Source organism: Miniopterus schreibersii, assembly GCF_964146895.1.
Source record: "Miniopterus schreibersii genome assembly, chromosome: 18".
In the NCBI taxonomy this organism is placed as follows: Eukaryota; Metazoa; Chordata; class Mammalia; order Chiroptera; family Miniopteridae; genus Miniopterus; species Miniopterus schreibersii.
In genome coordinates this window covers 30,820,098-30,835,947 of record NC_138121.1, presented here as the reverse complement: position 1 = coordinate 30,835,947, position 15,850 = coordinate 30,820,098, and the positions used below count along the sequence as shown (strand labels likewise).

At 36.8% G+C, this 15,850-nt stretch overlaps 1 protein-coding gene across 1 annotated transcript in view; it reads right to left on the bottom strand.

Annotated features, from left to right (window-relative positions):
* UBA2 (ubiquitin like modifier activating enzyme 2) overlaps positions 1-15,850 on the bottom strand; it is a 31,725-nt gene that overhangs the window by 9,444 nt on the left and 6,431 nt on the right. Inside the window, exons 5-13 of the mRNA XM_081117846.1 lie at positions 15,061-15,161; positions 13,282-13,403; positions 10,630-10,697; positions 10,075-10,196; positions 6,281-6,380; positions 5,199-5,365; positions 2,579-2,672; positions 2,357-2,469; positions 788-943 (exon numbers count right to left, since the gene is read on the bottom strand). Coding sequence (XP_080973972.1) covers positions 788-943; positions 2,357-2,469; positions 2,579-2,672; positions 5,199-5,365; positions 6,281-6,380; positions 10,075-10,196; positions 10,630-10,697; positions 13,282-13,403; positions 15,061-15,161 — 1,043 coding nt within the window. The remainder of the gene's footprint in view (positions 1-787; positions 944-2,356; positions 2,470-2,578; positions 2,673-5,198; positions 5,366-6,280; positions 6,381-10,074; positions 10,197-10,629; positions 10,698-13,281; positions 13,404-15,060; positions 15,162-15,850) is intronic.

The window sequence follows — 15,850 nt, the reverse complement described above, 5'->3', positions numbered from 1 at the left end:
GAGGAACCTAAAAACCAGGTCATAGAACCAGGCCACATTCTAAACCCCCATATCCCTCACTCCGGAGTGCTAAAGGTGAATGCAGGTATATAAATGCTGCATCTCCTGCCCTGGCCGGTGTGGCTCTGTTGGTTGGTGTGTTGGCCCCTTCATCGAAAGATAGCAGGTTTGATTCCTGGTCAGGGCACATACCCAGGTTGTGGGTTTGATCCCTGGTCAAGGCACGTGTGAGGCAACTGATCAATACTTCCCTTTCCTCCCTCCTCCCCCCATTCTTCTAACGTCAATGAAAAACATATCCTCCAGTGAGGATTAAAATAAATAAATATACGCATACATAAATAAATCAAATAAATGCTGCATCTCCTTAACACATCAGAGTCAGGACCATCACCAGACCATCTTAGGACACCTCCTGTCTGCCAAAAAATACAGAATTTATACACTATCTGGGAAACAGAATGAGCAAAGTGTCTCTTGCTTGTCAAGATACGGTGCCACATCTGGGATACCCATGGTGCACTTTCTGGCCAAATACAGCTAATTCCTTTCTGGGATGTGAGGCACATATTCTGGAACCACAGAGAAAAAAGCCAGCAGGATCCCAAATGGGAAAGTGACCAAGGATATCAGAGCAACACACTCCACTAGCCAGTCTTTCAGAGCAGCTACGTGGCTTTGAGTTTGTTACCTCAGTAACACAGTAAACGGCAAAAGGAAACTTGAATGGTTTTTAGGAAAAGGAAAATGAACAAACTTGTGGAAGAGAACTGGCCTCTGAACTTACCTTATCTTGTAATGTGAGAACGGTCACTTTATGGACATTCAGTCGCACAGTCACCTCTGGCTTGCTGGCACATACGTAACAATTAGGGTTGGGCGGATCCAGTGCACAAGGCACAAGGAGCTTCTTCCTTGGGTTTGGTTGTTTATTCAAAAAAATCTTTGGAGAAGAAAAAACACAAGCAGAAGTCAGAAATTCAGGTCACTCACAATTTTATACACCATACACTCTGAAGTTTAGTGTCTCTTTTTTCCCCCCTTTCTTCTCCCCACTCACTCCCCCACCCCAGCCTTCCCTCTGAGATCCCTCAATCTGTCCCATGCTTCTATGTCTCTAGATCTATTTTGTTCATCAGTTTATTTCGTTCATTAGGTTCCACATATAGTGAGATCCTGTAGTACTTGTCTTTCTCTGACAAGCTTATTTCACTTGAAGTTTACTGTCTTACTTACTGTACAGTCAATAAAAAATGACTTAAATATTCCCTTCTAGATGGCAAAAAGGATAAGGAATACCACGATCGTGAGAGCCTGATTTTCCAACCTTCTTTTCAAATTAGCTACCATGTAGGGAGGGGAGGGGTGGAGGTGGAAGAGGGCACAGAGGGGATAGTGATGGAAGAAATAAAAAAAATAAATTAATTAAAAAAAATAACTACCATATAAAAAGCTGAGCTTACTGAAAAGAAATCCCTTGTATTGAAGACTAGACTATCCTGCAAACTAATTTAGCAAAACGAAGGGCTTAGCCATACCCATCTCTGGTACCATTAAGTCAGCTTTTGGGTGCCTTCCTAGGGGTTCTTCTTATCAATTTTAAGCCAACTTCGCAACAAGACCAATACGTTAATACTACCAATTAATGATGATGCTTTCACAGATGTACGGAACCAACGTCTTTGCCTTTCTTTCCTAATTTTCTACAACTACAACATTAACATTTATGTAATTAGGAGAAAAAATAGTGTACTTCTGGCACTATAAGCACCTATCTACCACTTCCCTAATACCCAAACAAAAAAATATCCAAGGCAAATTTTTAAAATGCCACAAATTTAAAAAGGCCCTAACCTCATACTAATGCAAAGCTGGGAGAACACTAGCCAGATTCAATACAAACAAATGTCAGGACAACACTGAAACTAATAGACAAATTCTCGTCTTTGTGACTGCCAGGTACTGTGTGTGGCATTTGCTAAGATTAACTCTAAAGAGTTAAAGGGTTCTGGAAGTATCAGGAGGAACACTATGTAAAGTATAGGATTGTCTAACCACTATGCTAAATACCTGAAACTAATACAAAATAATATAAAATGTAAATCATGACTGGAAAAAAAAAGAACAGGGGACTATGAAACAACCAAACAAAATTTAAAACCCATAAAGAACTCTTAGCACTCACAAGGTAACCGGAACAATTATTTTTCCATTGCTTTAAACCAGTTTTATTGATTTTTTTTTTTTTTGATTTTTTTTTTTAAGTTGACAGCTTAATGTGCTTTTTAATAAAACCCTGCAAATATATATTACCTTACAAAGAGAGTGAATACAAAATACAAATGGAAATACTCACTGTTCTACACTGGTCTATTTTTCCTGATAAAATCTTCAATCCTTCCAATACTATTAACCCAGCAATCACTGCATTAGTAGTAGCGATAGCAGGAATAATGTTCCCTGCCATTGCTAAAATAAAATAAAATTAAAAAAAAAAAAAAAAGATGAATATGTTTAACAATTAAAAAAGAAAAGAATAACTTAGCATTTTAGATGATACAGCTGAAGTACAACTTACATTTTATATCAAATCTGCTCTTCATATTCATACTGAAAATATGCATCCTGAGGTTTGCAGCAGAGGTGACAAAATCCATTGCAGATGGGTCATCCTGCCAATAATTTAAATAATTTAACAAGTCTCCCCACAATTTTATTAATTTGACTAGTATTACTTTCAGAACAGTACTTTAACATGTTTATAACATTACTTGTCAGTCAACTAGAACAGGAGATGGCCTTATAATAGCATGGAGATTGGATGAGTACAGGCAGGGTCTTATCATCAGCTCCTCTGACCCAGGAATGCATTCAGACAAGAATGCCATGAGCCACCAGGCTTCTAGGAACTCAGACACCAATTCCATTCATTGACAATGGCAATCCTTTCCTGGGTCATTAGTACAAGCATACCTCAGATACTGTGGGTTTAGTTCCAGATCACAATAAAGTGAGTATCATAATAAAACGAGTCATAATCTTTTTGCTGGTGGAGGGTCTTGCCTTCAATTTGTTTAAAACACATCCACCCTGGCTGGTGTGGTTCAGTTGGTTGGAGCGTCACCTCGTGCACCGGAAGGTCACCAGTTCTATTCCTGGTTAGGGCACGTATGGGAGGCAACCAATTGATGTATCTCTCTCACATCGATGTCCACTCCCTCCAAAATCAATTTTTTTAAAAAAACCCACAATATCCGTGAAACGCAACAAAGCAAAGTAAAAATGAGGTATGCTTGTAATAAGAAGGTTGTTTGACAAGCACAAATTTCAGGCAAAGAAATGGAGGCTTTTTTTTTTTTTTTTTAAATCCTCACCTAAGGATACTTTTCCCATTGCTTTTCAGAGAGAATGAAAGGGAGAGAGAGAAACATCGATGTAAGAGAGAAATATCCTCCCTGGAGCATCACCATTGGGGCCCGGGATTGAGCCTGCAACCTAGGTACATGCCCTTGGCCGGAACTGAACCCAGGACCCTTCAGTCTGTAGGCCAACGCTGCAACCACTGAGCCAAACCGGCTAGGGCGAAATGGAGGCTTTTTTGAGAAAGCTGTTTCATTAACGCCTCAGAAACACCTGGACAACTCCTTTCGGATTTTCTTCTCCGAATTCCCTTCATACACACACCACTCTTCTACACTTGCTCTTTCTTTTCAGAAATGGCAATACAATAAAAGCTTTCCCCTGACAATTTATATTCTTCCTGAAACTATATCCTACTGTAATCAGATTTCAGGAAGGTTTCCTGCTTTCCTGAGAAGATACTATCCTACCCTACAATTCAGAAGCACCAAAGCAAGAAGAAAAAGTATTGATAGAAAGTGGGTCCTCTATATGTTTACTGGCTGGCTGTGTAAGCTCAGGTAAATCAACACCCCCCCCCCACTCAAAATTCCTCAATCTGTTAAACAAAAAAAATTTACATAAACATCTCATAGCGTTGTGGTGAGAGTTAAGTTGAAATACTTAACAGTACCAAACACAATATCCATCAATTACTTCCCTAGGCAACTGGCTTATCACACCCATTAGGTGTAGATTTTACTCAGAGGATTATAATTCCCACTTCCAAAGTTTTGTTATCTAGCCTGTGTATGGATGAAAACCTCCTGAATCCCTATTATAACAATAATAATAAAAATATTTTTTAAAAGTTACTCCTTATACCACATATACCTAGAAGACTGTTTACAAGAACCCCCCAAATCTAAATTTACTAGCTTCATTTTTAGATGTCTGATTCAACCACAGTTTCAAAATTTGCACACATAAAAATATCATATTGGTTTGCTGATACTGACTAAACTTTCTCCCTTACTTTAAAACTCATGGCAAATCTTTACCGTCATAGAAACATATAAACTTTGTATCAGATATATCACTTATGGCCTTAGAAAATAATGACAACAATTAAAAATAAGTAAAACTGATCAAACCTCAAAACATGACAATCTAGCCCTGGCCAGTGTGGCTCAGTAGGTTGGCTGTTGTCCTATGCGCTGAAAGGTTGCCAGTTCGATTATGGTCAGGGCACAAGCCTGGGGTTGGGAGCTTAATTCTCAGTAGGGGGTGTGGAGGAGGCAGAGAATTGATATTATACTCTCACTCTCTCAAAATCAGTAAAAATCTTTAAAAACATATATCTAATTGCAAAATACTATTATATATTAACTTATAAAGATAATCATATCTCATTTTTATCCTGAGAGATCATAGACCTCTAAAATAATTATACTATTATATTGCAACAGAAAAGTAACTACATTACTTTCAAGGTCAAAGTGACCCAAAGCTGTTGTCTCCAAAAGGATTTTGACTTCTATAACAAATCTATACTACACAGGAAGCTTTCTAAAGTCTGTAAAACATTTTACTCCAATACATATTCACAGTATGTGAATTATAAACCACGAACACACTAGAATCTAAAATGACATTTTATGGTATTTCCTGAGTTCATGTATAGAAAAATCACAGTTCATTGTAATAATTAAAGATAAAAACATCTAAACAGGATCAACAGTGTCCTCAAAATCTGGCAGAATAAATGATATTAAAAAAATTACTAGCTTCTGATTACAGTTCAAGAACTAAAATATAATCTGATATATAAGTAATTGCCGCACTACTTCAAAACGAACCTTGTCCCAAATGAGCTCAGCTCCATCCCCTTTTTCTGCTAAATGAACTCTCAAAGTCTCAATGCTCTTTGAAAAAAGTCGTGCATAGCTCTTTACATCTAGAACCTGCTGGTCTTTTAGACCTAAATGGGGTTCATTTTGTTGATCTGCTGCATTGATTTCTTCTCCTAAGGGAAAAAAATATTAGAAATTTCACAATTAAACATCATTCCTCTACTATTTTAACAATTCAATTCCTGACTAGTAAGAAAATAAAGTAACACAAATTTTATTAAAGTAATTATCACTATGACACGTATATTTGTACAAGAAAATTGCTAATACTGAGATGAGAAAGGTGCAAGACGGTTTCAGAACCTCAAAGGGTTACTGGAGGATTCTGGGATATAATACAGATAAGCATCATGCCCAGCGAACAGTAAGCACTCAATGAGTGGAAACTACTACAGTCATCCTTAAATTGGTCCATAAATTCAAGTATCCATTACTGTAGAAAACTGCTCCAAACTGGCATCCCTAATCTCCTGGGACCCTTTAAGTTCCAATGTGCTGACCACTGCTATGTATACATCAATTGCAATACAATTCAGATAAAGCAGTGTGTTGAGGGGGAGTGGGATAGGAAATTGTCACTACTGCAATAGTTTTACTCTTATTTAAAATTAAGTTTCTAATTTAAATCTTAAAGAGATAATCACACAAAGGTACAAAGATGTATGTACATATATACTCAGCACTACACAGTGTTTCAGGGAAAATATGAAACAACTAAATGTTAACTGATAAAGGACTAAATATTATTAAAAAAAACAAGTCAGAGCATATGAATTTACATGTAAAGTACACACACAACTGCTTGTGTCTATGTTCATAGATCCGACTACCAGACAGTCCCTAAAGCATTAATAGTGGCTATTTCTCTAGGTGATAGGATTTCCAGTGATTTTCCATTCTTCATACATTTCTGAACTGTTTAAACTTCTTACCATGAACATATACCATTGTCAAGAAACAACAGGGATAGTTCAAGACTGAGGGAATTTCCAACTCAGGCATTCCGAAAGCGAAAATGTATCCTTTACCTTGACTCTGAACTTCAGCCCAGTCCAATGGAACCGGAGGTTTCCTTTTCCGCCATAGTTTGTCCATTGTCAACAGATATCTGATGTCGTCTTTAAAAAGCTTTAAAATAAACAAATAAATAAATCCCATGAACCTTACAGTCCCTAGGCTGATAAAATACAAAAAATTTCGTTGACGTATTATCAATATTACACGATAAAATCTTCTGATTAAAGACATGCCATATACCAGTAGACAATTTTTCCCCCATTTTTATTTATTGACTTGAGAGGAGAGAGAGGGGGAGAGGGGGAGGGGGAGAGAGAGAGAAGCACAGATTTGTTGTTCCACTTGTTTACGCATTCACTGGTTGATTCGTGTATGTGCCCTGACCGGGGATCGAACCCACAACACCTTGGCGTATTGGGACAACGCTCTAAACAACTAAGCAACCTGGCCAGGGCCTAGACTAACAATTTTTATAAGAAAAGCAGCTTAACGCCCCAGCCAGTTTGGCTCGGTGGTTAGAACGTCAGCCTGTGGACTGAAGGGTCCTGGGTTCCATTCTGGCCAAGGGCACGTACCTCAGTCGCAGACTTAATTCCTCCGCCCCAGTCCGGGGTATGTTTGGGAGGAAACCAATTGATGTGTCTCTTTCACATCGATGTTTCTCTCTCTCTCTCTCTCCCCCCTTCCACACTCTCTGAAAAGCAATGGAAAAAATATCCTTGGGTGAGGATTAAAAAAAAAAACAACACAAAAAAAACCACCCCATAACTCAAACAAGCCTTTTGTAAAAGGAAATTTGACACAAAGCCCCTACATCTGAGACAGTTAAAAGCAGAGGTGCTGAGGAAAGCAGAGTAAGGGAACTCTGAACTATGCTGACTGACCCTGCCCTCCCAAGTGACCTCCCTAAGGCTTCAAAGATAGTCTGAAGCACAATCATACCAATCAAGGGACTAAATAAACATACATCAACCCTGCAAGAATTGAGCACAATCACTGAGCCTAGAGATACCACTTAGCATTATCTCCAAGTCTGTGGGCACATACCAATAAAGCACACACTCTAGAAGTTATTAAGAACAGAATTTCTTTGAAATGTGCCCCACCCCCAAAATAAACAAAAAAAATTACTATTTCAAAAACATAAACATTACCACACGTAGACTGAAAGACTAGCATATAAATGCTATGTGATAGCATTTCAAATGATTTCAACATTCTTAGTTGCATTTTCTATTCCTAATTGATTTATTGAACATATTTATTATATTTTTCTGCTATGAATTTAGATTTGGCTTAATAAAAAAAGTTAGAACTGTATTATTTCTATCGAAATCTATTCAAGTCCATCAATATTTATTAAGCATCCTTAATCTTTGGAAAACCAGCCAAATGTACAAATGATAAGAATACAATTTAGTGTGAAAATCCCATAGTTGAAGTACTATCAGAAATTTTGTTGTATCTATCTGAGAAATGAGGCAAGAATTCAAGGAGAAGGTAACATCTGAAATGGGCAGACAGGCAAGGAATGAGAAGTCCGATATGATATGGGTCATAAATGTAGCTGGAGACATTCTGCAGAGGACCTTCAGCACTTGACGGAAGTGTCTTCCAGGCAATGGGAAATAAGCACTGTTTTCCAAGCACATGCTCCATGTTCTTTTTTTAAGCCAATTATTAAATGCTAGGAGTCCCTCCGAGTTCTTTACTGAAGCATCTTCACACTCCTTTTTCTATAAACCTATGAATCCCTAATACACGTCTAGTCCAAACTTCTCTATTCGCCTATAAAATCACTTGTTATTTCTCCAACATTTCATAGGAATCCTATCTCCTTCCTCTATGCTCCAACCCCTACACATCTGCTTCCTACAGCACCTACCTCAGAGAATAGTACCTCTGTTCATCCTACTGCCCAGCAGGAAACCAGGTATTAATTCCTTACCTCATACATCCTAAGTCCTGTTAGTCTACTTTTCCTCCATGCTCCACTGGGAATACAGTGACACTATAGACTACCTTTTAATGGATTCCCACTGTCTTCGTATAACATCCTTATCATAACCAAGAAAACCCTGCCTGATCTAGCCTCAGCTTACCCTTACAGTCCTCTTTCCACTCCCCCTTTAATGGGAATGACCTCGGTACTGCAACCAAGACTATATGCTACACTCTTATCCCTACCCTTAGTCTTTAAAATCTTAGGGTGAAATGTCACTTCCTCTGGAAAGCCTCTTTGCAACCCTTATACTACACTAGGTCTAATAATAATGTCTAATAATAAGATTAAGTCTACTTATTATTAAAGGATTCCAATGCAACTGAACCTAATGTCTTAACACTGAATCTGAAATTACTTGTTCAATGACTTCCGCCAGCCGGTCATGGCTCAGCGGTTAAGCGTCGACCTAGCATCCAGGAAATCGGGGTTTGATTCCGGGTCAGGGCACATGCCCGGGTTGCGGGCTGCAGCCATCAATGACTCCCTCATCACTGATGTTTCTCTCTCTCTCTCTCTCTCCCTTCCTCTCTCTGAAATCAATAAAGATATATTAAAAAAAAAAAAAAAGTTTGACTTCCCCTCTAGTCTTTGAGTTCCCAACAAAGAGCAAGGACCCTAATTTTCTGTCTCGCTCCCCACTAAATCTCTTGTACTTTAAAGTGGTGCCTGACACATAGCAGGTGCTTAAAGTTACCTGTTGAACAAAAGATCGGAAATGTATGGCAGAGTATTCTTGGCATTCAACCGTTGCTCAGATTGGAATGGAAATAGGTATGTAGATACCAGTTTGGAAAATATTGTCGCTATCCATATCAGAGTTAAGTGCATTTTAAGTATAATCAAAATAAAAACCATTTTTTCAAGGAAAAGGCAACAGTGAGAAAATAAACGTAGTAGGTTTAAAAAGTCACCCTGTGACATGTGTGGACAGTTAGCAATGATGAAATATAAGCTGGATGAAGTAATACGCCATTTGTTTAGGTCAGTGAGACCTTAACATGCTAGAAAGCAGACAGCGGGAGCCAGGAGAGGTTTAAGATGCAGGGCAGAGAGAAAATAGTGTATGGTACAAGGGGAAGGCAAAATAGCAGGCAGAAGAGTTAGCCTTTACTCAGAGACTTCCCTCAAACAGAAGGGAAAAGAAAAACAAATTTGCAGTAAAGTGGGACATTCTTTTAACAGGTAAATTATGTCCAATAGCTTCAAACCTGTTAACGCATCTTTAAAGTCATCTGCTTAGTGAGGGTAGCAAGAATATATTAGGCAGTTTAAGAAGAGCTGAGAAAGTTTCAAGTATCTGTTAGATAAACTTTTAAGGAGCAAAGGTAGAAGAAATAAAAAGACTTTAAAATATAGATCTGAGGGCCTGAGCTACAATTAGGTAGATCCAATTAAAATAATCTTGAGTATTCCTCTAGAAATATTGATCAGGCAAGCAATATATACTAATGAAAAGGGATTCAGCCAAGAACAAGAGGCAATTCAGAACATGTCAAACTGCCAATAGAAGATTTAAACAGGAAAAGTATGGAAGACGAGAAACAGCAGGAACCAAAGGCCAGTTTAAGGAAAACCAACTTTCAGTGAGAGTGAGAAGACAACCAAGAGTGTATTAGCCTCTGTATTTTACCTCCTATAAAGATGCTACACTGACTTAGTATAGATGCCAAAATTTCAAAACCTGCTTATCTTGACTACATCAATCAATTTATTATGACAGTAATAGGCATAAAAAGCATAATTCAATTTCATGTACTATTTTAAAACAAAGCAAGTCCACAATCATAAAGTAAACCTAACCTTAGTAAAAAGTTTAACTGGATCATATCCAGTTGACTTAGCCCATTCCTTTGTGGAAATACGTTTAATGTCACCATCTTCATTCGATGCTCTGGCTCTGGCTTCAGCTTCCATTGGTTCCCCTACAAAACAAACACCACTTTTATTTTCAACTGTAATAAATTTAGAACTAAGCTCTCAACCACCTTTGGAGTAAAAAAAGTCACTCATGGAAGTCACCTGCACACAACACATTTTGAGTTCAAGGAGAAAGGAAATTAACACGCTCATCAACATCTTTATTGTACCTCAGTTTCTGAAGGCCACAATTTCTGTAGAGCAGTTCAAAGTATAAACCTGTAATCAGACCTGGTAACAACTCCCAGCTCTATTTACTGGGTCTGTGAAATTTCTCTGCACCTTGATTTTCTTACCGGTAAAAGGGAACTACCCATTTTAAAAACATATAATATAGTATCTAGCACATAACTGAATTTTTTCCCCTTAAGCTATCAATATTAAATTATAAAGGCAGTGCTCACTAATAAGAAAACGCATCCCGTATCGTTTACTCACAGGAAGCTTCGGGGTCAGCTCTGTCAGGGGATACCTCTTGATCAGCGTCTTCTTCCCCAAACAACTGGCTACAATTCGAAAGTAGTAAATATTTATGTAAAACAAAATATTCTGAACAAATGTTTTTACTTTTCCAGCTTCCTCACAGTAACTTAGAATAACCCAAATCTTTAATAAGGATGAACAACTGATAAATAATGCTCCATAAAGTTAAAAATATTCAAGTGATCTGTTGACAGCTTGCATCCTAATTTCAACTGCAACACAAGCGAAGATAAATTTTAGTAACTTATATTCACTCCCATCAGCTAGGCTCTGCATTCATATGCTAAAAACCTTTGATCAAGCCCTGGCCAGGCAGCTCAGTTAGTTAGAGCATCATCCCGATATGCCAAGGTTGCAGGTTTGATCCCCAGTCAAGGCACATATAAGAATCAACCAATGATGCATAAATAATTAGAACAAAGTATCAATGTCTCTCTCACTACCTCCTCTCTCTAAAAGTCAATTTAAAAAAAATCTTTGACCAAGAGACAGGTGAGCAACTTTTACGTTCCAACTTGGCCACACTAATGTTTGTGAAGTATACCTGCAACTAGTGTTCAACGAACATCACACACCTGCTATGTGCCAGGTGCTGCTCTAGGTGCAGGAAACACAGCAGTGAATAAAACATTTTTATGGTAGTGTCATTACTACTGAGGAGACTTAAGAAGCAACATAAAAGTAGTAAGCTGAAATTCTCTTGTTAATCAAATTATCCCCAAAACTGTTTAATTAATAACACTCATGGGAATATAGTTTCCCAATCTTTCCTCAAGCACATGACATATGAGAAAATTATTTTAAAGGACCAAAAAGCTACACCCAGGTTGTGGCCTCAATCCCGGGTCAGGGTGTATGTAGGAAGTGGCCAATATGTGTCACTCTCACATCAATGTTTCTCTTTCTCTCTCCCTCCCTCCCACTCTCTGAAAAGCAATGGGAAAAATATCCTCTAGTGAGTAATAATAGTAATAGTAATAAAATAATAGTAATAAAAATAAATAAAACTAGTGTCTGCTGTAGGTTTCTAGAAGATATATTTTTTCAAGTTGATAAAGTCTTTTTTCATTGTACTAAGAAATTTTATCATTAAAAGATGTATGCTAAATTTTACCAGATGCCTTTCCTACTTTTTTAATCCTCACCTGAGGATATATTTCTATTGTTTTTGTTGTTGTTTTTTGAGAGAGTGAGTAAGGGAGAGAGAGAGAAACATCGATGTGTGAGAGAAACATCAATTGGTTGCCTCCTGTGAATGTCCCAATGGGGGAAATCAAACCTGCAACCTTTTGGTATACGGGCCGACACTCCAACCGAGCCACCCGGCCAGGGCTAGTTTCTCTTTAATTTTTTAATGAAGTGAATGACACTTAAAGATTTTTCTATGCTGATATTTTGTATAGGATTTTTGCATCTATATTTATGAATGAAAATGTCTTGCAATTTTCCTTTTGTCCCATAATGGTCTTTACTGATTTTGCTATCTAAGACATAATATAGCCCCATAACATGAACTAAGTATTTAATTTTTTAAAAAACTTCTCTGGAAGAGTTTATATAAGATTACAATGATATACTCCTTGTAAATTTAGTGAAAATCACCTGTAAATTCAGAGATCTGGTGCATTTTCAAAAGAATTTAAATGACTGATTAAATTCCCTACGGCATAGTACTATTTGGGCTTTCTACTTTTTGAGTAGGTTCTGAAAGGTTTTTGGGTTTTTTCAAGTAAATTTATCCAGATCATTACAATTTTAAATGTACCGACATGGTCTTCTCTTATTATCATTTCCATTCTGTGCTGAGATTACATTCCCCACTTAGTTATCTCTCCTTTTCAAGATCAAACTTGCCAATTTTTTTTCTTTTTTCTCAATTATATCCTTCCTTCTAATTTTACTGAGTTTAGTCTGTGGTTCTTTTATAATGTAAGCTGGATCCTTACCTCATTAATGTTCACCTTTCTCCATATATCTACGTCTATAACTGTTCTTCCACCTACCACATTCGAAACATCCCACAAGTTTCACATGTAGTATTTCTACTATCATTACAAACTATTTTTAACTTCCATTTCATTTTTAATCAGTGAGCTATGTATAAGTATGTTTTTATATCCCCAAAGATCATAGATTTGTATTCATTTAGTTATATGCCTGTCTCCAATATCACACTAAGTTCATTGCATACAACAGGCATGCAATAAATGTTGGCTGAATTTAATCCAAGAACTATCACAAGGAGGCTACTAAAGTATCCCTTCACCACATTTAGAATAGCATTCACCACAAGTACAATCTCTCCAAAATTTGAAATAAAAAAAATGACTCCACCAAACCGGTGTGGCTTAGTAGTTGAGCATCAACTCATGAACCAGGAGATCACGGTTCGATACCCAGTCAGAGCACATGCCTGGGTTGCAAGCTCCGACCCCCCGTAGGGGGCCTTAAGGAGGCAGCCGATCAGTAACTCTCATCATTGATTCTTCTCTCTCTCTCTCCCTCTCCCTTCCTCTCTCTGAAATCATTAAAAAAAAATTTTTTTTTAAAGACCTCATTTTCTATCATAAGTAATAAAAATAAGCCCAGAAATATATATATTCTTACTTAAACAAATACTTTGCCCAAACGATGCAATGAATAGGTTCTGAAGGTGTATTACGAATTGTACAGCCAGGAAAAGTTCTCTGAGTTGGTTTGGGATGACATTCATAACACTCGGTCACGCCCTGAAAAGTCAGAATGTGAGAAAAAGTGTTACCCCATGAGGTTGGCTTCTCAATAAGGTAATAGTGTCATAAACATTTCATTCATTCATCTCCATCCCGACTGGGTTGTATACTGTCAAGGAAATTTTTAAATATTAGTGACTACAAAGTCCTTTACAGAAAAGGAACTATAATATAAATGCTAACTGAATCAACCACAGACACAGCTAAAGCTAAACCAGGGCTCCTCTGACTACTGGACCAGTGAACACTGCTTACAACAGCCAAATAAAAATTACCGAACCTTAGTATCAAATATGAGAACTTTACCTTGATTGCACCAAACAGAAAGAAAAACTACGAAAAAAACAGTTTTCCATCCACTTGTCTCTCAAAGCCATGGAAATCAGTTATTTAAATATTATTTATAAGCTTTCCCTAAAAATTAAGTGAACTAAAAGTAATTATTAATTTCAAGAGCTATCTCGATACATGGAAAAATACTAAGTATTATCAAACCAAATATAAATATTCTTCATGTTGCTGACAGGGTTACCTTTTAAGTTACACTGTAAGAAATCCCTAGAAGTTCACAGTACCTGAGACAATTTTTCAAAACCATCAGATGAGTATTTTTCCTCTCAGCCATTCTCAACCTCAGTTTTAATACATACTAGCTAGCATCTCAGGATCATGGAAATGAGAATTATCCTTCTAATAATGGTTAAAGAACCCAAACCTGCAAATACTGTTTTAATATAAATTGCAGCAGATCCAGGTTTTTCCCCATAATACCATTTCTGGGGTTCTTCCAATATGTTTTATTGGGGACAGTCACATGGCAAGCAGTTATTCCTCGTTTCACAGGCAAGAAAGAGAGGACTGCCTTGACCTAACAGCAGATCTGAAGGCCTCCACTGATTTAATTAAATTTAATACACTTTGATATTTACAAGTCTTTGTAGAATGATGCTAAGTAAGCTTCCAAGAGTAACTGTGAAGTTAAAACAAAGTAGAAACGGAATTTTCAAGATGGGTAAACTGCCAAAAAAAAAAAAAAAAAAAAAAAAGAATATAAACAGTAAATTTCAAGTAGAGTGTAATTCCTTTTAGTTTCAAAATCTGTAAAATCATTCTTTAAAAGTATTTATGTTTAGGTTCTTTAAGGAATTAAAAGGAAAAAGATGTAAACAGCAAAGGATTCACAATGCTGAGATTTTATAAAACTGGGTATGAGTACACTGCTATTTGCTCTACTTTTCTCTAGTTTTATCTAAATGTTTGAAAAATTTCAACTATGACAAAAATATTTTTCAACATGCTCTTCAGATCTATACATTTTTACACAAAAAGTAACTTTTTAGAAGCCTGGTTTACCACATATCACTATAGTATGACATGTCTCATGTCTACAAAGAATTTTAAAAGAAAAGTTTATTATGCTTACCAGTCTAAGGACTTTAATACACAAGTTAAATGACTCAAAGTAGCACGGAGATAAAAAGATCTACCCTCTTTTGGGGTACCTTTATGGTATCCTAAATTTTATAAGGGCACAAAATTCTTTATGTCCTGGATGCTGACCAGCCCATATTATATAAACCAAAGTTTACATCCTTTCAACTCCTCCTTGAGGTCCCAAATAAGTATTTACAAAGTATATAAAAAAGTTCTTTACCTTTTTGATAGTAGTTACTTGCCCAAGATAACCAGCAGTTCCACTCTCAATAAGAGGGACATCAGCTGCTAGACACATCCTATTAACATGGTTGCGGGCAGCTGGAAGAAAAATGTTAGCAGGACTTTATGGGGGAAAAAGAAATGAACCAACCTTTAATTAGGATGACATTTACCCAAACTATTTGTTTTTATTTTACAAGCAATTTTCTTACAGCTATGACCAGAGTAATACAACTCTTACAGACATTTAAGAAACATTCACTAGCAAAATTTCAAACAAAAGGAATTTATATCATAAATTTACCCCAGGAAAAGCACCCTTAATGTAATTTTTAAATTCCAAAGTGTCATTTCTCCTTCTACTGCTGTGCCTACTCTATTAACCTTGGCTAAAACACTGTTTCAATGTGTTCTGAGTCCTTAACTTGCTATTATTCTAATACAATTATCAGGTAATACATGGAAATTTAGAAAAACGTGGAATATCCACTTGGAACTATTAAGGCAGTTTCAGGCTAGGTGAAAGGTGAGTCCAGTTAAAGAGTCACTCTGACCCTTTTCCATGCTACTTTGTATGGTTTTTTTCCTTGTGGTATTTCTGGCTGAAATTGGTAGACACTCACCTGACAGATGTACTTTTACATGTAGAAGGAATTACAGGCAAGAAATATTAAATATTTTTATCCCACATCCCAGACACACAGATTTGTTAACAATGACTGACTATACAATACCAGATTATATGAAACATCACTGCATATTGTGAAAAGTTTAATTGGGCTATAATG